We start from the raw sequence: 23,828 nt of genomic DNA, 5'->3' as shown, positions 1-23,828 counted from the left end.
AGTTCTTTGCAAGAAAAGTTTGAGGTGAAATCCCTTGTTACTGAGTTCTTTGCAAGAGAAGTTTGAGGTGAAATCCCTTGTTCCACACTCTCAGAGTAACTATTGTGGATCCACCCTCTGGGAGTAGCCATAGTGGAAGTCATGCATGTGACTCTGTGACTTTGTTTCTATGTTTTTTTTCTGATTTGCCCTCTAGAAGTGGCTATGGTGAATATTGTTATGTTGAGATAACAATTTTATTGAGAAAAAAAATAATGATGAGATTTTGTATTGACATTATTCTTGGTTGCAGCTGTGTACTTGTCACGAGATGAAATTATGAATATCTCTCTCTCTTGCTAAGAGGGAGTGTTGAGGTTTGGTAGCTGCATGATAGATCTTCCACTAATTTTAATATTCTTTGTTCAGTATCTTTCATCTTCTAGTGCTGCATATCTTCTGTTAGAGTTTATTTTCCCTCTATACTATTTTCCTTGACATTGTGTCCTCTTATTGTCATAATTGTTGAGCATCTGCTCTTCTATAGTTGTCTTCTCACAACTTCAGTATTTCTTTTGTGATTAGAGCATCTATGCTAACTCACCCTTACATGCAAATTCTCATGATGTGTTCGCATCAAGTATGTGGTTTGTCTTGACTATGATGCGGCGGCAGTTTTCCTTCATGTCATCCGTGACTATTATGACTCTGTAAAGTATTTTTATTGTTGCCATATTATATCATTTGTCACAGCTGTTAAGTGCATTGATGGTTTCGCTTCAGCTTGGATAGTTGTTACATATCAATTTGTGGTTTGAAGATCATTTCTGTAAATGCAAACAGTTTTTGGAAGGGCATTGCAACTAGCAAGAAAATAAGGAAATTGTGTAAGGTTTTTCTGCATCATCTATATACTATTATCAGATGATCAAAGGATATAGTGGAATGTGATATCGTGACTATTGTAGTTGTTCTCTTGTTTCATAGTTGTCAGGGCCATGATAGAGATATGAGATTCTATATAAGTAAGAGTTCAGATTGTCATTGTATTGTTTTTTGTGTCTCTGGTGTACGAGCAATATATTATTCAGTGGCTTTCTCATGTGTGTTCTCGATTATTTCTCATTTGTGGGGAGTGTTTAGTCTTTACTTGTCTTGGCACTTTGCTTTCTTTGCTTTGTTGCGTGTTCTTTCTGCGGACACTGTTTGGTGCTTCCTCTGTTTGTTGTTGCCCTGTTGTACTTCCAGTCCCTCGTCTCTTGCCGAACATTAATAAATTTATCTTATCTTAACTTATCTGAGATCTTAATATTAAGTATATTGTGACTTATTTAAAGCATTATTTTTATTAAACTCTAGTCAATGTGCGATCATTGAAAACTGAAGAACTAATAAGGAGCAAAGACTTCATAATTTGATTTGAAGGTATCAATAAAGGCTCTGATTTTGGTGGGCTGGTTTGTTGTCTCACCGAGGAGTGATCATTTTGATTTCAAAATAGGTGCAGGTTAATCCCTCAACTGCACTTGGGGCTGCATTTGAGACTCATCAAGCTTACCTCTCTCATTCAACTTTTCAGATTTCTTGTGCAAGTTGGAAAGCAATTAAGAAATATGCATCCAATTAAATGTATGTGAAAGAGGAGTTTACTGGGTTAAACTCCTTAAAAATGGATGCACATCGAGAAATGGGATTGCCACAACTTCACCAAGTTCATTCCCAACATTTTCCAACTTCGCATACATAGTAGGAATTTTTTTTAAAAACTACCTAGATTTTAGATAGTCAAATCGGCTCACTACAGTGAACATTAGATAACACCCCATGGTGGTGCATGACTACCTAAGTGCATGCACACTAAGAATTGACAACCCATCCAATTATCCTCAAACTACAGACAATGGCTATATCACATTCCCTTTGAAATCAACAGAGAATGAAGAAATTTGTATTAGGAGACTTGGTTATTTGACACACCCTGAGCCTACTAGTTAGTTGTCCACTAGATGATACCCTGAAAGTTTTAGCTAGGTTTCCCTCCCATTTCCCCATCTGGTTGTACAAATTACTAATTCCTATTTTTTTATGAATACTGATACAATTTTTATTTTACCATACAGAAAATAAAAGAGAGTCTAATAGAGACAAATGAACCTCCAAAATCCGTGAAATGAACTAGTTAGTAAGAATTATGTCTCTTCTCATCTAGTTTCAACAAATATGGAACATGTTTTTATACCTTGCCACTTAAGTATATAAAATATAATCCTATTTTCATCAATATTCATTGCAATATAAGGCATATTTTAAATACCTGATTTGCTAAACCATGCAGAGGCCCTGCTAAGCCATTCATACCAGCTGCAAATGCAAGATATGGATCTGATAGTGGACTCCCAACCTAGAAACCAATTCATCAAGAAGAATGTCAATAATAAATAGATACAAATAAGACCTAAATATTAATCAGTAATGCACAAATAATATTTGAAGGAGCATCACTTTACTATCACCAACACACTACATAGTTTGCACTACATATGAATGATATCCCTTTGTTTTTGCAAGGAACCTAGTTTCACAAAGTTTACCTTCTTATCTTGGTGAACTGCTCTTACTATAAAATAAGTTTCCAAAACAACTCTTACAGACCTACAGGTTATAACCTTGATCCTTGGAAACTTATCCATTTGTCAACATTCCAGCTTGAGTGCTAGGAGATCACATTGGACTCAATAATTCTTCTAATTTTTTTTAAACTTCATTTGGCCTGTCTGAAAGTCAATATCCAAGTGCAATCAGCCCTAATTCTTGGGGAAAGCCTCACCTCGGTCATTAAAGTTACCCCTATGTAGCCATGCACTACAAAACCACTCTCAACCGCAACATCGCAGACCATTTTCAGACCACTCTTGTAGTTCAAGCTCTTGAAAGCATGTGAATTGAAGACAGTCGACTCCATTTTCACAATTAGTGCTATCACTAGGAGGGCTAATCATTGGTCTTTCTTTTGTTGTCATTGACTGCATCCTGCAACAGCTATTGTTCCATGAATTATGAAGCATTGGTATTTCTGATACTCTGATTATGGCCAGCATCAGACTCCATGAGACAGTTGTTGGACAAATCAGGAGTCCCCATGGCCTCTCAGAAATTGCCCAAAGTACTCTTGAACTTAAGCAAGGTTTAGTACATGCAAAATGAAATAACCAGCATCAAAAAGTTCAAGGTTTGAAAGAGGTGAAAAACACAATGTAAACATGAGAAATGCTACTTATTAAATATTCCTATAGAGGAGAGAAAAAAGGTAGCTGAAGAAATAAGGCTATACAAGACTATAAGCATAATAAGGACCACAAAAGAATGCAGCCATATCAAGTGCAAAGGCACCTCATAAGACAGATTTCTCTAAATAAATTTAGCATGATCAAAGGACATTCCTCTAAAGGAAATTACAGCCGAAAAACTCTTATCAAAAATTATGATCTCCTGGAACTACCCCTACATCAGGGAAAACAACATTCGTGTTCCAACCAAAGTTGCTGCAAGTGGATGTTGGAATTGTCGGAAAGATCATTATGCTATAAATTGCCCTGAACCGAAAAACAATCATTATCCTCAAAAAAAATATTTTCTGTTATAGATAACCAATGTTCTGATATACAATGATCATTGTTGATATTCAAGGCAAGTTCAATGGCACAATTGTTTCCGTTTAAGTTCAGTTTGGATGAACTTGATGTTATTGATTTTGAACAGAATTCCGCAAGGAATTCAACCATTTGAACAACTGAGTTATTGATCATGTCGAGATCATTGAAGGCTAATCACAAAGCATAAAAATTGTTTTATTGCTTCCATGAACTCTCCTTGCTCAATGGCCCTCAATACAAAACAATTTAAGTCCCTTATTTTGTGGTATCTGTTGTCCAAATGATAACAGACACTACAAGATGGTGACTACATATCAGCTTTTGAAATTTTACCCTGGCTACGAGTGGAGAATTCCCTAATCTTTGCCATTTAAGAACACGGATTGGGATTAATGAAGATAACATAAACTTCCTTCTGTGTGTCTTAGATATGAGTAACCTTAGCAAAAAGTAACAGTTGTACAGCAGAATGTCCATCAAAAAAGATCTAAAACTTGCAAATCTGGATATATTAGTATGTTAATCTTAGTACTAATGCAGGTTCTATTTTAACTGTATAAGAGAGAAATGTTGTTTTTATCTTCAGCTTGCAACCATTATTTACATTATTTCAAATAAACAAATTAAACGACACGTAAAAATTTAAAATATCAATGAAAAAGCCACCAAGGGAAAAGATCTTAGCCATTTGTATGCATTTATCAGCTATTACTGCAAGACACAACTTTTCCATAAACCTCCCAGCACTTAAACCAAAGCTTGCATGATACCCTTCAATGCCTTCATACACATCACTACAAACAGATTTTTTAAATCTCTTAAAAGGGAGAAGATTGTATTTACCAAACGAACTGTATGAGCGCTTACGTTCCCTCCTTCATGATCACTATAAATCAAAAGTATACATGTTTTCAGTAACAAATGGTAAAAGAAATTGCTTTGCAAAAATATAATTTGATTTGAAATAAATGAATAGAATACTCTTATTCAAAGAAATTTTGTGGCCAATAAATGTAATAGAAGAGCCAAACAGATGATGAGGTATTTTTGCAGTACACAAACCTGTGAATAGTAATATACAATCTCATTAATTCGTGCATTTTTTCATCATCAAAACCAAGCATGTGAGCAAAATTTGCACCATAATCCAGGGACCCTTCTGGAGGAATAAATTTCCCACCTTTGAAAATCCTGCATAAACAGCAATATGAAAGGATATGAAGAATATTACCAACAATACAATTAAGGAAACATTAATAACAAAGTTTATGTGGCTTGTCTGTGTTAGGTGATACTTTGATCAACATAATATTTTCTATTATACTAAGTTAGCTCTGGCCATCAAATGCATATCATCTAAATATAAGGAGTCATTTAACTAACATGCCTCCCTTTACATTTAATAAACATGCTGCTTGTCACTAATGATCATCACCTTTGGTATATAAAAGCAGCAACAATAGGCACTTGTGCAATGAGATTTAAAGAATCCTCATATGTTGGTTCCCAATACCTGTAAACAGGAATAAGTAGGCTGTCTGGTACTAGTTTTAAATCAAATGCAATGAAGCTGCTTAATACACCAAGCACTCACTTTGTCTTTGGAATTCCTTTTTCATACGCCTTTTGGAACTCACTTTGAACCTGTATATCAGGTTTGAAACATTAGAAAACAAAAACAGAAAATATTCTATTTTATAGACGTAAAAAGTACATTCACTTATTAGCTTGTTCAAGCTTAGACATAAACAATGCTCATTGTAATTGGTACTCATCAATCATTGATGTGGTAATGAATGGGATCACTCATCAATCATATTATCTATTGCATAGCAGAAAAAACTGTTGCTGAAAATATAGGCAAGCCAGAAGAAAAAGAGACCAACAACTACTTTAAAAAGAAAAAATAATGGCAGTTTTCATAGCATAGAGATACAGAGAAAAAAATATATATAGATTTTAACCCATGAATTAATGAGACTAAAGTTCTTGGTGTTCAGATTCATATCACTGATTATATTGCATTACACAACATACTTCACAGTGCATAAATAATAACTAGATTGACAGCTTTACAAAGTCAACATATAAGCAAAGTCCAGAGTTCCAAAAATTCAAATGTAGCCAATGACTTCTACTGCAAATAGCTGATGCTGAGGTCGCTGGGTAAAAGCCTGTCCTGGCTTGTTCAATAACGTGAGGATCTAATGTGTGCTTCTAAAAGAGTAAATGTCTATATTCAGTAGCAATACCCATGTCACATGGCTATGGATAACCGTCTATTACGGTTAGATCTATCTCGTTTTGATCAATAATAAAATACACATTTACTTCTAATTATTTCATTCTTCCTGAAATCTAATTAAATACAACATCTATTTTTACTTTTTATCTAAAACATTTTATATTGTATTTCCTTTTACTCTTCTACATTTTTTTTAATTTACAAAATTATCAAAAAGAATCTTTATTTTCCTTCTGCAAAATTTATGACATTATGGCAGACTCTTTAACTATTAGCCAATAGTGAAATATTCTTTATGCATCATCATGACATTTATATGTGCATATATAACATCCTTTTACGTATATATATGATAAATGTTTTAGTTACCAGATTCATGCCCAAGACGCTGGATCCAGATTTGTCCGAATTTTTTATTTTTATTTTTTGAAAAAAAAAATTGAGAGTTTTTTTTTTCGATTATTTTCTTATAATCATTATGGATTTGATCCATAGATTCATTCTAGAATCATAGATTCATACTATGAAATGATTTAGAATCATGGATTCATACTTTGAAATGATTTAGTTTTAGAATAATGTATAGTTCTCTCAGTTTTTACTTTTTAGTATATATATATATATATATATATTCACAAATCATAATTGAGAAAAAAAACACGAATCCACAGATCCGATTCACATGCCCGAATCAGACTCACTTCACGAATCGGTAACTAAGATTAATGTGTCAACAATTGCATATAGTCTTCTCCATGAAAAACATATTATAAGGATTATACAACTAGGATTGCTCATTTTACAAGGATTTGTGAAGTTGTCATGACAGTGACTTTGTTTTAACAAAACGCTGCCAAACCCATCTATACAACAAAGGGTATCCAGTTGTTTGTGTGTGATTTGTCAACCCCTGAGAGAAACCATGAGTCTCGTTGACCATCAGTTCTCCAGCCCTCTTTTTATTATTGGTCGAAAATGCACGCATTAGAAGCATGTTAAGATAACTTCATATGTCTATTAATAAAAAGAGAGTCTGAAGGAGCTGTTCATTGGACCAGAGAAAATAGAATTATAGCAAGTCACATCATGTGTCTTCCTCACTTCCAGACAGCAAGTCTATGAGTCAAAGAATTCCACAACTCTAAAACTAATTATTTTGCAGGTTTTCTCTTCTGTTTTGTGAGTGTTTATATTTTTCAATTTTTTGTTATGGTTCGCATTTTATCCAATTTTTGAGTGATTTAAACTCAATTTAAGCCTGAAAAAGTCTTTGAAAATCAGGTCAACAATTTTCACAGAATCCTTCTGCAGGTCAAAATTCAGGGAGGCTACCAAATTGCATTAATTCTGAACAATCATAATTTACTGGAGATTTTTGCCTCTTTGACCTATTATACACATAAAATGAATCAGGATGAAAGGCCCTCATGCCCACTCAAGGTCCTCTCCAATGCCGTATGGTTACTAGTACTAAAGACTCTGTAAACAATGACACAAAGTAGTGGCCATGCAATCGCTGAATGACATTTGGACAAGTGATCATATGGTTACAATCGTAGAGAGAACATGCAGTTACTAACATTATCCAGATAAAAGTCAATGCCAGTTATGCTTTAACATACAACAATTACAATATTAGTTAGAGTTTTTTAACTGTTAAAATCAGATACCTGTCTTTCAATAAAGTACTAATATATATTGTAACAACACACATCAAGACAATATGATGTTGTAAGACACTATTCCAGGAAAACAAACTTCTAGCTCGTATTCTAGATATGGGAGGTATATTACTGGATTTCCAGCTCTAGATAACTACCAGACAAACATGTGGCTAGTCAGTGAACAAGCATCCAAGGTACACAATCCTAAACTGTGCAACCCTGATTTATTTTTTCTTCCCTATTCAATTAGTTTGATCCACAAAGCATACCAAGATAAGTTAAATGCTAAAAATAGTCTGATCTGAATTATTTCATGAATTCATAATCATGTTCATAGTCTGGGAAATAACAATATTCATCATCGAAAACTGAAAATGCCTTTCCAACATCCAAACCAATTATTTTTAGTCATTACAACATTAAAATACCTATTATTGGAAGCCAGATCAGTCAATCGCACGCCTCATGTAAAGGCAGATTTGGAAGAAATTAACAGTGACAATATTAGGTCTTCAAGTGACTGAAACAAGAGCTCCAGGAGGCTGCTATGATGCCAACTTCAACCCTAAAATTCCAGAAATAGGCTGTGCTGTACCTAAGCATTGTGCTGCTTGGACTGTTGGCAATTTTCACTCTCCATACACTAAAAATCACCTTCTCAACTTCTAAAACTCTCCTTCCACCCTAGACACCATATATAGGATGATTTGCAGCCACTATAAACTCTGAAAAACACCTTGCAAGTTCAACTTATCAACACCTAAAGCTTGCCCTGACCTTTAAGGAGATTTTATGCTAGTAAATTCAATACCAAACTAAAACCCTCATGTAATATATGTAATCTCATCGCCCAACAGCAAGAGAGATATTAAGACAACACCCTGAACCATACAAAATTCATCCCATTCATTACGAGCAAATTCCCAATTTCCTGACCTGCTAATGGGCCTAATTGGGTAAAACCATAAATCTAATACTGCAGGAGGCTAGAGTCAAAGTATGGAGTGGTTAAAAATTTAACTACAACGGTGTCTCAGGAGGCAACCACAGACCTTCAGTAGCAGAAATTGTGCCTGTGATCATACCGGTAATATTATTGCCACTGAAGCAAAAATATTGTGTGATGGCTCGAACAATGCCACAGAAGCCCAAGCAGCTTGGTTTGATGTTAAGATGACCAAATGCCTTGCAGCTGAGAAAGTCCATCTGGAAGGCAATTCATTGATAATTATCAACATTCTATGGAATGCTGAAGCCCCTTCATGGTCCCTTAACAAATTTATCAAATCTACATTAACAAATTTATCAAACCTACATGCTCCATTTTAAATACATTCAGAGACTTTAAATTTCACACATCCTTAGAGATGGCAACAAGCTGGCGGATACTTTATCAAAGCATGTGGCTGATTTGAAGGACGTTTTAAGGGAAGAATTTACTCAGATCTTGTGAAATGCAGAATGGTAAGACACCCCACACACTGTCATTGCCCGCTGATAATAATTAGCATATGGTCCCAAGGTGATGGGATGAGCATGTGTTTGAGTATGGCAGGAAGTATCTAGATGGTTTCAGCTATATATTTCACTCTCTCATTTCCTACAATCTCGCTGGGAAAAGGTATTTGGAACGGCTGTGTAGTCTGTGCAAGCTTCAATGGAGGCAAACTTCACTGTTTTGACTAGCAAAAAACAACTTGTCTTTCTGAGCAATATCTCTGAAAAATAAGTTCAAAGGGGTTTTTAAGATACATGATCCCCTATTATTGCAAATAATTGACCTCATTTTAGGTGAGGAATTCATGCACACTGAGCACCTTAAACACGTAAATGTGGATATTGTCTCTATGTTTTTCATGTGCACACCTAAGCTCAGAATGGTGGTGGACACGGTCTGGGCAATGAAGACCTGTGTTGAGAACTGGTTGTTGGGTTTAACAGCAATTGCGGCCATGACGATTCCTTCAAAGGATTTCACGTGCAAAGAAGGGGACTGGAGGGACTGCAAAGGAAATGAAGATGATGTTCATCCTTTTATTATTTGGAGTGCAAACTCAAATATTGATGAACGAACGGCAGAGGCCCATGTGGAATGATCAGTACTAAAGGACTTTCTTCACGAGCGGAAGAAGATGAGCTCATTACTGAACAAGGATGGCAAAACCAAAAATTAGAAGTTTAAAATTTGTAACTATTGGATAAATGGGCCAGGGATGCCTCAAAAAGACATAAGTATTTATGTTGTTTCTTCCTCTCCTGGTCTGTTTTATGCCATTTTGTTTTGATGGCTGTGATGTTTCAACATTTACACTGCTATCTCAATATGGCCTTATGATACATGTCTGCAGATTTTTGGTATGCCCTTATGTAGTCTTTGTTTATATCTGTACGGACTAGTTGTTTACCATACAGGGTAAAAGGATACTTATCACATGTAGTGCAGTAAGATATAATACAAAACAGATACTTTATTCATATACGCAATATGCACTTCAATGCTTACAATATGATTATGCTCATTACAATGATGTTCAATAGTCCCTTCCGGACGGTGTACATATACTTTCCCGAAGGGGTGACTCAACCATCATGCGCCCTTTCAGATACAATTCTACCTGTCGGCTACAATGTAGAATTTACTGACAACATCATCCCCCCAAAAAGTAAAGTCATCTTTGGACGACAAAACAACAAAACTCAAAATGAACAACTAATTACATCAATTTTTGTTACTAAGAAGAGGAATGTGTCCCTGGAGTAGTAGTCATTCGTGCCCTCGATTTGTTCAACTCTACCCATAGCTTGTACACTTGTTCCTTCCGAACTTTGAATTCGGCCTTAGCCTCCAACTGAAGCTCCAAAGCTGACTTCCTTATTCCAACAAGCTCTCCTAGCTCTCTCTCTTTCTCATCTGCCACCTGCTCCTTATCCGCTGCTAACTGTTCTTTTTTTGCTGCCATATTCTGTAGCTAACTCCGTCTGGCTAACAAGGCTGCCCTCTCGGATTCCCAAGCTGCCCTCTCCGTGGCTAGCCTAGTAGCTAACTCCTCCGAGCCCTCTCTGCTACTACTTGATCTGCCTGGCTCCTTAAAGGGTGTAATATGCATCCCTGTATATCTCCACTATCTCCTAAGTCAAAGCCTCTACTCGGCTCTCCGTACCAGGATCTCTCATAGTGGCCCAATTCTGTTGCATTTTTGCAGTCTCCACACTCGGCCATCCCTGTTCCTCAAAACAAACTGTAAAGGCAACCGAGCACTGGAGGTTGCTATTGCACACCCATAGCCCTCTCTATTGCTTCCGCAATCCACTCGACAGTGCTATGCGGCAATCCCTCATTCTATGTCAGATCCTCCACCTGTGCCTACAAAGGGTCTTCCTTCGGAACTACTTCTTGCGTAGGTGTATGCAAGTATGTCACTCGAGGCACTAGGGTTCGGTGGAACCGCGTACTCAGGTACATGCTCAACTTCTGGGTTTTGCTCTCTCTATCGGGCTCAAGCAATGCTAATAATGTCGTAACCACTGAATCTGAACCCAGTACATCCAATTCAACACTCGGTGCCCTCAAACCCTCGCCTGTCGGTATCTTCAATACTTCTACCTCAATGTCCATCTCTGCATCAGGTTCAAGTACCTCAACCCCAACATCTGGTAAAACCTCGTGAGCAGGTTCCATCGTTACCTCTGGAACAATTGTCTCCATTGGTGCCTCTAGTAATGCCTTAGGAATAGCTCGTGTCTCTGCTTGTGCCTTCACAGCAAGCTGAATCATAACTGAAGCTAGCATCATCACTACTACCTGCCTAAACTAACCAAACCTCAGGACGCCATGTATACCTATAGGAGCCAAGTGTGTCATCGTTGAAAGTGCAAGCCATGGGAATCTCAACAGTGTAGTTTTAACTACTTCTACTTCCTCATCCTCTTCCTCCTCCCCATTGGTCCCACTTTCCTCAGAAGAAGTCTCCTCCCAACCACTGTTAGTATTCCCACCGTCTAGTCTCGGTCGTTTCTGTGCGACTGTGGTCTTGGTGCCAAGTGTATCAAGATGTCTCCACTGCATAATCAAGGGTTTGCCTAGCGCGAGTGGTCCTAATTTGGCCTCCAATGCATCGTTGGGGTCATTCGCATTGTTGCCTCCAAGAATAGGCCAATGGCATAATGCGGGATGTAGAATGTCTTGTGCTGTAATGTCATGAATTCATACATCCGTTCTGCCAACAATGCAACCCACTTGTACACTCTACCATGCAGAATCTCATTCATCATCGCCACCTGTGGAAATGAAATGTCTGAAGTGCAGCTAGAGCTTTGAGGCGACTCTTCACAACATCCATCAAACAACGCTAGTTACCTTCCTGCACATTGGATTTCTTTATTCCTCTACCCCTCAATGTGTCCATGAGAGCTTCTTGCTCCACCTGTGTCAGATCCCCACATACGAGCTGTATCAATTGTGTCTTTACCTCCTAGCTCAACTTTTTTGGTTTGCTATCTATTTTCCTTCCCCCTTGTGCATGACCAGAAATCCCAAATACCCGTGTGAAGTCCACCAGTTTGAATGATATCAACAAGTTGCAACCAAGGTAAGCAAACACATTGGTTCAAGAGAACCTATCATACGTTTCGATCATGAGGCGCAAAAACCCTTCATTATCTCTAATATAAAACACAGGAATTTGTATCACCCATTCAACCTGTGCCTTCTGAATACTAGCCTTTACTAGATGGTTATGAAGTGTCTCCTGCCACAACTTCCGGCATTCTGCACCATTCAATCCTTCAAATGCAACATTCTGCACTATGGGATTATCCGTCGTAGCCAACTGTGTTGGTTGCTTCACTTTCTTTTTGCTTGGTCCTGTACTTGTTCCTCCTGCTACACGGACTTCGGATGGCAACATCTTCACATTCCTATTCACACCTGCAATTATCGCTGAATCCTCATCCAATTTCTTTTTCCAGACTCTCTTGACAGCTGAAAGCATAACTATCACCTTTTTAAAATTTTGCCTGGAAATAAAAACAAAAATCTGTTAGGTCAGTTACCTCCCTCTATATAATGTTATTTCTAACTTTCTTCTACTCTCATTGGCATCTATACGGCTCTTGCTTCCCTGGAAAGTATGGCTCCTTGAATGCTCTATCACGGCCTCTCTACCCTACCATGTTATGCCTTCACTCTGATATATTCAACCCTGCTTCGCTTATTGCCTCCATACGATGACTTTATTAATGTCCCTCTATCCATACGGTTTTTGTGAATCAGTGTATAATCTTCTGCATGTGTCGAATGGTGGTCCCTCTTCTTATATCACAGCTTCACTCCGTACGTTGTACGACCACACAATATAGTGCTTCTGCAATAGCCGTAGGGCAATTGTCCATCATTTATAAGCTTCTGATTAATCATATGGTACCTTTCCAAGACTATGGGACTATAGTACAGTGATTGTCTTCCCTTTATCATACGGTGTTCTTGTTCCTCCTTTTACTGTCTCCTATGCAATACGGTCTCTGCCTCCTTGGTGGTTGTACGGTCTCTACTAATGGCCACCTTTCTCCTACTTGTGATTTTCGTGCAAACAGTACGGTATGTTTATTGCAAAAATTATTGAGTTCCCATGTTTTGCCTATACAGGCCATATGATATCTACTTTCCTATTTATGATTGTCGTACGATGCTCCTTCTAGACTATACGGTGTTCTTTCTGGGCCGTACGATACTTTTCTCCTTTCTTTACTGTCCTCCTTCCTTGTTTGTCGTACAATATTAACTCTTCTTCTTGTGCTATTCTCTTGTTAGGTCGTACAACTCCGTTATAGCTTCTAATAACCGTACGAACTACCTTCTTATCTCCTCATATGATCTTTATATAGTACCTCCCTTTTGTTGTACGACCATACGGCCAAGACTCTCCTCCACACGTGCCCGTAAAGTCAGAATTCCTTACTCCTAGGACCATACAATGGTTTTAATCAATACACCTTTTATCAAACCGTACGGTATGGTCATCTCCTTCTAGCACTTTTTCGATATATTATATGACCTTCAGTTACTCTTATCATCGCTTTTGTTTTTTTCCAATTTTCCATTCTTTATTATTTATATTTACTTTACATATATATACAGTTTTTTCGAGCATGAGCCCTTTGTGTGGCCCTCCTTACAATATGTACACCACAATTCCCCCTTTACTGAGTCAGCATTCTTTTTGAGATTTTTTAATTCCTTCATCATCCATAGCATATCCTTCTGCAACGCTCGAACTTTCTTACTTGATTCTTCGTCTCTACTACTACTTTCGGACAATGAATCGTCTAAGTCCGACGATTTGTGCTTTTTCTTCTTGCTTGTTTTTTGTTCACTCTCCAAATCCAGCGCCTGATTATACGAATCTGCATACGATGTTGGAGGTACAATCTTCCTTTTCTTCTTTAGAGCTGATCGTAGCTCTTCAAGAAACCATCGTTTCTTTAATCCATCAACCGATGGGCTCTCCATCTTCCCTACCAACTCTTTCAACCTTCTTGCATATACATGGATCATTTCATTCTTTCCCTACTTTGTACTATATATTTCTACTATAATTTCGTTATCGTCCCTTAGCAGTCAAAACTCTACTATGAACTCCTTCCTAACGTCTGCCCATGTAATTAATTTTTGAGGATCGACATCCGCAAACCAATCAATTCCTACACCCCGTTGGGTCACTGGGAATAGTCGGACCCAATCATCCTCATTCGTTACACCATTTTTTGTTCATATTGTTTCACATGTCTTGCAGTGTTTGATTGGATCTGTCGTCCCATCACCATTGAACTTCAACAATTTTTTCTTTGGTCCTGCCATTGCTACTTTCTTTTGATTTTGTGGTACTTGTTGCATCCCCGTGTTGTTCTCAGCACCCGCATTTGTCATCGGTAGAAATTGTGTATCAGCCGACGGGGCCCTTTGAAAGGGTTCTTGTATGTAGCCGACGGGTCCCTTCAAAAAAGTTTTTGTATTAGCCGACGGGTCCCTTCGGAAAGGTTCTTGTTATGTAGCCGACAGGTCCTTTTAAGAAGATATTATTGTAGCCAACATATGGTATGTGGTTGACGGATACCTTCGGGAAGGTTCTTCGGAAAGTATTTATACACCCTTCGGGATTATTGTAAATCATGATTCAAGCATAATGTATTGTTTGGCATATGCGAATAATAATAAGAAGTTCTGCTATTCATATCTATTGTCTGTGCGTTGATTTCTTTACCCAGTACAGTAAACATTTGGCGCCATTGCCCGATGGACCTGGTACGCAAGCAGGCGGATATGAATTAAATGCCGAATCAGTTGAGCAAAGATAAGAATAAGCTAAAGGAAAAAGATGACATACGCATTGCACAGGAAAATTTAATTTTGGCTCAACAGACAGAGCGCCGAAGGAGATTCCAGAAGATTGCCGACGAAAACAGAAGCGTGGAAGGATTGTTGAAGGAGACTTGACAACGGCTTGATTTGGTGGAAGAAGCAAGGGAGGAGTTTCTGAACCTGCATATGCCACAGGAAGAGAATCCCGACGGAAGGAGATCAACTCGCACAGCTCGGAGTGCCGAGGGAGCACGAGCGTGGAGTTACCTCTTCGTCCAGGATATACTTCCGGAACAAACAGCTTCGGTGGACGAAACCTCTTGTTCACCAAACAACGCGGAAGTCGAAAACAGCGCGGGAGCTCAGGATAGCGCGGGTGTTCAGAACAGTGCAAGTACACAACAAAACCCCCAACATACAGTGATAATGGCAGGTCTGAAAGAAAAGTTGCCTAAATTTGATGGTGATGAAGCAGCTGATCCCATTCGACATTGTAAAACATGTGAAACCATCTAGAGAGTAAATGGCATAACAGATGCGAACGAATGGGTCCGATAGTTTCCAGCCACCCTACGGGGTGTTGCAATTGATTGGTTTACTGACACAGATCTGCAGAAATTAAACACTTGGGATAACATTAAGGAGTTTTGTGCAAAATTTCAAATATTACGCAATGATAATGAGATCAACAATGAGATATTCAATACCAAGCAGAAGAAGAATGAAACAGTATGGGTCTTCACCAGGAGGTTGAAGGACTTAATCAGTAAAATGGAGAATAAGCCGATAGATGGGCTCCAGAAAAGATGGTTCATTGAAGGCCTTCACCCGAAGCTGCGGAAAAAGATGAAGATCATGCCACCATCGACATATACTGAAGCATACAATTGAGCATTGAACCTCGAAAGTGAACAGAAGACAAAGAAGAAGAAGACCAGCTCATCCGATTCAGATGACGATGAGCCTTCAGGAGAAGATAGCAGCGACAATGAAGGCAGCAGCAAGAAAGTTCGTTCTCTTTAGAAGGACATGCTTCGGATGATGAAAGAGTTCAAAAACATGAACAAGGAGACTAAGGGCAATGACCTGTGGTGTACGGAGTGCAAGAAAGAAGGCCATACGAAGGGATCCTGCCCAAAAAGATCAATTTTGTGAGATTTGCCAGATTATGGGACACTCTGTAAAGGAATGCCCTTTCAATTTGAAAACAAGAACACCGCAGCAAATGTTCCTAACACAAGAAACATCCCCGTCAGGAGGGAAAGGGAACACCAGTACGGAAGGTGCCACATCGGGAGGATATAGAAACAATCAACGCGGTCAAAACAACAACAATAATGGCGGGAGGAGTCGAATCCAGTACGATGCCAATGGCCAACCGATAGTTCAATACCACGCATGCAATCTATGGGGTCACTTTGCCCGAGAGTGTACAACGGCGAACACACCGAAGTTGTTATGCAGATAGTGTAGAACTAGTGATCATGAAGATGCTAGGTGTCCAAAGTCGAGAGTAAACTTGATCACCGTCGGGACAGACGAAGAAGAGGTTCTGGCCATCACGCGGCAGCAAGCAATAGTGTACCCTGACCCGGCGGAATGAAAGAAGAGACTGGAGGAAGCACGGGCAGAGATCCAGAAAGCAACATAGGTAGAAATGGCACACCTGAAGGACACGCCTGTTACCTCCATACGGAACTGTGTAGAACAAAACATCGTACGGCAAATTTTGCAAACAGAGGTACCAGTCAAGATAAATGATTTGCTTCTTACAATGCCTCAGCTCTGATCCGCTCTCACGAATATTGCACCAACTCCAAAGATACCAAGAGAACAAGGTAAAGGGAAGGAAATTACTGCAGGTGGAGAAGACCAAATGTTACTGGCCCTTACATCCGAACGGCATCCCGCAATTGTCGAGATGGGGATCCTCGGACATGTTCTCACAGACACAACAGTCGATGGAGGGTCTGGCGTAAATGTTTTGCCCGAAGAGACCTGGAAGAAGCTTGGACAACCGACATTGTGGCCTCCTAAATTTTAGTTGCTAACAGCAGATCAACATGGTATTAAACCTCTAGGCATCCTCATGGTACAGTCGGTAACAATTGGCACTCAGCCATTCCTATTGGATTTCATGGTGATTCCGTTGAAACGAAAAGGATACGACGCCATCCTGGGCCGCGGATGGCTTATCGAAGCGAGAGCTCGACACGACTGGAAAAAGAACACCTTATCACTGGAAAACAAAGGCCGGCGATTTGTCATTGATCTGCACACTCAAATGGTCGACGAAAAAGCCCTGTCGTCGGATTTCGAAGGCGAAGGCGAAGGTGACGGTGAAGGTGAAGGGGATGACGAAGGGAAGAAAAGAATGGAACCTGATGAAGAGGGCGTATTGAGACTGGAAGGAGGTTCGAGTGATGACGATCCAGATTCGTTGAACGGCCTTTTTCATTGGTAGATAGAGGATTATGAGCTATTTCCGAGCTGTAATATGTTAAGGGTCGATGAAGGTAAGAAAGAAGAAGGAAATGAATGTCCGACGAAACACAAAGAAGCCAAAGGAGGAAATGAATGTCCGAAAGTACACAAAGAAGTCGAAGGAGGAAATGAATGTCTGAACCAACCCAGACAAGCCGAAGAAGAAAAGGCGGGTATGACTGAAGTTGAAGGAAAGAACATACAGTACGAAACCAAAAGGAGGAAAGATTCCACTGTACGACCGCGTAGGAAGAAAGTATTACGTCAAACCACAGATATAGCAGAAAGGTGCCGACAACAAGGAAGACACATGATACAACCTGCACAGGAAACAAAGAGGAAGGGTTCAATAAAAGTTGCAGTAGCACAGAGTGTAGGTGTTATTGATGGTCAGAAGGGGCAACTGATGGAGTCCATGGTACGGAGCTTCGGGAACAAACGGGGCAATATGGAAAACCTGAGGGAGAGATCGTGTAACTTAAATAAGCCTCGACGATTGTAAGCACAATGGGCCATGGAGGTAATGCAAAACAGGCGCAAGGCGTGGCATGATAAGCACCTGAAACTGAACAAGTTCCAACCACGTCAGTGGGTGTTGGAATATGACGGAAGGAACGAATTTAAACCAAGAAAATCCAAAGTCAGATGGGCTGGGCCGTACCAGATTCAGGAGGTAGGCAACAATGGAGCAATAAAATTGTGGACTATGGATGGACAAGAAGTGCAGCAGGCAGTGAACGGATCGAGGCTAAAGATGTACCATGCTAGGAAGACTCTGTCATTGCAGAATGAATTCCGAACGACTCCGTCGTTGCAAAATGACAAAGTTGGGATGGAAAATTGAGTCTGTTGTTCAAAATTTTTTTTTTTTTTTTTAAATTTTTAAAAAGAGAAAAAAATTGAAAAAAAGAAAAAGAAAAAGAAAAAGAAAAAAAGTGTAAGAAAGTCACTATACGGTTTTTAAAGCTGCACCGTACAGCCTCTAAGTTACCTGAGCATGCACCGTACAGTCTACCGTATGGCGTACAGATATTGGAGGATATTATTGGCGACTTACAAATCACCGTACAGATTTTGGGGAGTTCTCTTCACCGTATGGATTTTGCAAGGAGGAATGTCTTTGTTGTACGGATTTCTAAGTTATCTAGAAGATGCAGCATAGCACCGTACAACAAATTGGGGTCTCCTAAAGGACACCGTATAGATGTGAAGGATAGATTCATATAGTTGGTCGTATGGATTTTGAAGAAGACATTGAATCCCAGTTTTGGCATACAGATTTCCTTCCCAGTTTGTTGTACGGATTTAAAGAATAGCGTTTGGCTTACGGATTTGAACAATATGGTACTTGATCACCACCGTACGAATTTAAAAAGTTAAGTGTCCCACCGTACGAACTTTCAAGTAGGGTTAAGATATTTCAATTCTCATCATTGATGTGTCCGTACGGCGATATATCTGAGGTGTCCATACGGCAAGCTTTTGGAAGGATATTTGATGCGTTTGTACAACGATCTTATCAAATGAGCACCATACAGCTTCTAAAAGTCTGATGTTCGTACGGACCCTGCAGTTAAGAGCAGCAAAAATGTATATCTCTGAATGCAACCGTACAGCTAGTAGCAGTATTTGATTTTGACTAGCGTACGGCCATGGGAATGTAGCATACGAGCAGAAAGAAGCAGTCAGAAAGGAAGGGCATAAGAAAGCAGTCAGAAGGGAAAGGAGCTAATATAAAAATAAAAAAAATAAAAAAACCTCGACAAATCAAGAATGCTCAGAATGAGTATTAGATGATGCCATAGGGAAGGGGAAGCCCCAGCGATTGCCAGAAAGAGTGTAGAATCAGCAGAAAATGATAGAAATAGTGTGTTCCATGCATTTTTCTGTGGATTTCGGAATGCTAATTTGGTCTTGGTGGCGAGGGGTGCTGCCCCTCAACCCCGCCCTGTATTCCGACAGGGAGCGCACCTGGGGCACTGCCCCAGGACCCGCGGGGGCGTTGCCCCTCGACCCCGCCAGGGGCATTGCCCCGTGGACCCCCAGTCGTTGCGGATATCAATAGTGGGAGTCTAACCAGTTGAGAAGACTTGGAGCTATTACAGGCATGGAGTGTCTGTGTACCAGAGGCACTGAGAGTAGGTGTTGGTCGTGAGTGTCTTGGTGGATGCTTAGAGAGCACGGGAGGAGCTGATCATCCAGTTGGAGGTAGTGCAGCAACAGTTGGCTCAGGGTACCGAGGAGTTGGAAGCAGAGAAAGCAGCACAGGTGGCTATCAAGGTCAGCTTGAGGAGTCAATATTGTGTTAGCAAAGGCTATAGATGCAACCAGATGAATGTGAAAGTGATGTAGCAGATCAATATTGTTGTATTAGTTGTTTGAGTTTTAATTTGTAGTCGTCAGGAGACGACTTTTTTTTTGGGGGGGATGATGTCGTCGGTAGAAATTGTGTATCAGCCGATGGGTCCCTTCGGAAAGGTTCTTGTATGGAGCCAACAGGTCCCTTCGGAAAGGTTTTTGTATTAGCCGATGTGTCCCTTCGGAAAGGTTCTTGTTATGTAGCCAACGGGTCCCTTTAGGAAGATATTATTGTAGCCGACATATGGTATATGGCCCACGGATACCTTCGAGAAGGTTCTTCGGAAAGTATTTATACACCCTTCGGGATTATTGTAAATCATGATTCAAGCATAATGTACTATTTGGCATATGCGAATAATAATTAGTTCTGCTATTCATATCTAATGTCTGAGTTGAATTCTTTACCCAGTACGGTAAACAGCGTTGTTCTGCACAACCACGGTGCTTCGGACAACCGTCCTACTTCCAACAACCGTGTTACCTAGTGAAAAAAGATCTTTCTCAAGCGAAGTTGTTCGATTCTTTGCATGTATCTGTTTGTTGAGTGTATCAGGAATGAAGAGTTCACCCCATGCTCATGCTCCTTCAGCACTTCGAGCTATGCGAGTTATTTCCCTTCCTTCGGATTCTCTATCCTCGGCGTATACAAGTTAAGGAACTCCTCCCTTGTCTCTTCCACCAAATTCAATCGCTATCGAGTCTCTTCTAGCAATTCCTTGGCACTCCTCAGTCTACTAGGTGAATGCACTTCCTCCATCTGTGCTCCTTCACCCCCTTGATGTCCATCAGTAATCTACTGAAGCTTTTGTCTGCGCTCCGCCTATTGTGCTAAAATGAAAACTTCCCGTGCTGTGCGTATTTCATCCTTATCTTTTATCTTATTCCTATCCTTATTAAGCAGAATCGACATTAATCTTCATAACACTTCCTTCGTTCTAGTTTCCCCTGGTAACGGCGCCAAATGTTTACTGTATAGGGTAAAAGGATACTTATCGCATGTAGTACAATAAGATATAACACAGAACAGATACTTTATTCATATATGCAATATGCACTTCAATGCTTACAATATGATTATACTCATTACAATGATGTTCAATAGTCTCGTCCAAACAGTGTACATTTACTTTTCTGAAAGGGTGACTCAATTGTCACATGCCCTTTTGGATATAATTCTACCTGTCAACTACAATATAGAATTTACCAACAACACTAGTGTCTGGGGTCTATTACCTTGATGCAATTTTGTATTAGTCACTTGCATGGTGGTTGTAGGGCCCGACCATAATGGCCATGGGACATTTCTGATACTGTAAATCTTTTATTATTAATAAAATTATCACTATTACCAACCAAAAAAACAATTTCCTGCTGCTTTGGAAATGAAATCCAATGTTTCGGAAAAACATCCAAGTGCCATGAAACTTGAATAGAACTCTTAAAAAAGTAAACATCACTCCAAAAACTCAACACCCACATGAAGAAACCTCATAAAACTTTCATGATCATCAAACAAGTCACCAACTGCTATTTTACGCCTACGCATCGGCTTGTTTGGCAATCTCCTGACTTACACCAATAATTGCTAGTTCTTATGTCTAGGTATTAAAATATCTTTAAATTCCTGTTAACAGGTTTGTTCCATCACTTGATTGGCATGTCACATCCCATCAACAGTTATAATGACTTTAAGCATTTTACACGAATCTACAAATAGTTTCCAAAATGTTGTATAATAGTGAATACAACGGTACAAATAGTAGAACTTGAAATTGCTCCAAACTTACAATGCTTAAATTGCAAAGACCGGGTTCACATTATGCATAAAACACTGTGGACCATCTATTGTATTTGAAAGCTCTGTCCTAACCATAGTTCCGAGAATCACGACAATTCACGCGATTCGGCAATTCGATTCAAGCCAAACGATTTTTTGGGAATCGATGAATTGAATCAGCAATAAAAGGTTTATGAAATAAGTTACTAAATTTCAAGGGTACAACAACTAGTGGATTGCAACACTTCACTACTACAACAACTATTACACACTAGAGCATGAATGCTTGAACCCATGAGTGTTGCAATAGATGGTAAGCTCAATACCTATGAGTCTCAACTCTCAAGACTGTGAACTACAAATACAGCCTCTAGATGAGCTTGACCTCCTGCCAAAGGGGTTTAATCCTCTAACACGAACAATCCAAAAAGGCTTTCTTCCTCTGATTTAACACATCCCATAGGTTTCCCTCCTCAAGCCAGACATTTGAACACAAATGGTCAAAATATGCTTTCATATTAGCGTTTCCATGTAGAATATTGCCTAATAATCCTTCTATTCAATCTCTAAATCCATTAAACCTCAAGATAAAATAACATAACCCACATTAAATGCCAAAATCACATGGCTAGGGGCACAATTTGCCCTTAAAATGTACTTTAACTCATGCCATGTGCCCCTGGACATACATGCAAAGTAGAGGGACATTTTTGTACAACCTACTTATGTACTCTAAATTGAGGGAGAGAGCTCCCCTAGGATTTGAATCTCTTAATTACCCCACTAATGGCTGCCAAGGTTGTTCTCATTTGCAGAACTATGCATACATGTGGATCCACATCCCAATCATCAACTGATAATTTTATGCCCACAGAAAACCTTCTTAAAAATATGTTTCTATTTGAGCATTAATGGTGATCGAGTCATGCAAGGAGGTAGTCAGGTAAATAGTTAAAAATAGTGGAAGTATCAAAATTCATGCAAGAGGCATGACAATAAAGATAAGACATCAACAATGCAAAGGAAAGGAATGAACCTCAAAGGATGGGATGACAAGACAAAAAATTCCAATAACTCAATAGACAAAGAAACAAATGCAAGGGGTGTTTATGAGGTATGCCTAGATGTGATATCCCCATTTTGACATATATAATTTAGTAATAAATAAGATTATAATATTAATAATGTATATAAATATAAATCATATATATTATCATATGACTATATATGTATTATATATTTGAAATAATATACTATTGTATATAAATAATATATATATGTATACCAATACTATGATATATAAGATTAATAAAATGAATAAATAATATTTATAACACTAATACTATTAATAACGATATCACTATAAATATAATATTTATGTTATTAAACTTATATAAATAATATATATGTATTAATATAATTAATATAATTATTATATTACTATATTGTCAGAAGACGTGACTCTTACCATAAATATATATGTATATATATATTGAATAAAGCTTTGGTAAGGGATCATCAGATAGAAATATTATAAATTTATACGAATAAAAAGGGTATCAGAGCTCTAATTCTGCCAGCCTGTGATATTGCTATTAAAACTGCAAGACTTTATGATGAAATATAAAAGATAAAAGGCCATTCTTGAAATTAAGAAAAAGTAAGAACAACAATTCAACAAAATCATTTAACTAGAAGCTCTTCTCAGCCACTTATGCAACTTTATCCAAAACACTTGAGTTGTGTGTAGGCATAATGAAAGAAAAAGTAACACTACAAGAGCCACCATATTGACACAACAATTTGTTTTGAACTTTTGGAATATTATTTTGACTAAACAATCTTCACAACTAATAATTATCATACAACAAAGCAAATCTGGTGAAAAGCACTATTCCAGACCCCTATTGTTGCCCTATTCCACACTCCTATTATTGTTTGAGAAGATTTTTAGTGATAGTTCAAACATGGCAACCATGTTATGCCCCAATCTCTATGAAATATGACCATTTCATTCTCGCAATCGGAAAAAAAACCAAGATGTTCAGCAAAAGGAAGTGTAGTCCCTACACACCGAGCATTAAGCAGAGCTTATATTTGCAAGAGATATTCCCTACACACCAGGCATCGATTGGGAAATCACGTATAAAAGTGGAATCACAAATGGAGAGGTGCAGATTGGAGAATCAGGACATTACTAACAACGAACAACAACTAAGACCAGAACTCCTCCATTTAATCCGATGTTACGCTCTTTTTTAGGCTCCAGTAGCCAAGCCTCTTGCCCACTTCTCCTTCTTCCAAGACT

General features: G+C 38.8%; 1 protein-coding gene across 5 annotated transcripts in view; it reads right to left on the bottom strand.

Annotated features, from left to right (window-relative positions):
• Window positions 1–23,828, bottom strand: part of LOC149563759 (citrate synthase, mitochondrial-like) — a 208,256-nt gene that overhangs the window by 46,679 nt on the left and 137,749 nt on the right. For all 5 annotated transcript variants that reach the window (XM_089826893.1, XM_089826891.1, XM_089826895.1 and 2 more), the window contains 5 exons: window positions 5,227–5,276; window positions 5,068–5,145; window positions 4,695–4,823; window positions 4,476–4,518; window positions 2,294–2,380 (listed from right to left, as the gene is read on the bottom strand). In XM_089826893.1, the coding sequence (XP_089683019.1) occupies window positions 2,294–2,380; window positions 4,476–4,518; window positions 4,695–4,823; window positions 5,068–5,145; window positions 5,227–5,276 (387 nt within the window). The remainder of the gene's footprint in view (window positions 1–2,293; window positions 2,381–4,475; window positions 4,519–4,694; window positions 4,824–5,067; window positions 5,146–5,226; window positions 5,277–23,828) is intronic.

This window comes from Cupressus sempervirens, chromosome 4, assembly GCF_028749045.1.
Source record: "Cupressus sempervirens isolate cs-2001-9-10 chromosome 4, ASM2874904v1, whole genome shotgun sequence".
In the NCBI taxonomy this organism is placed as follows: Eukaryota; Viridiplantae; Streptophyta; class Pinopsida; order Cupressales; family Cupressaceae; genus Cupressus; species Cupressus sempervirens.
This window is presented reverse-complemented; position numbering and strand designations above follow the sequence as displayed.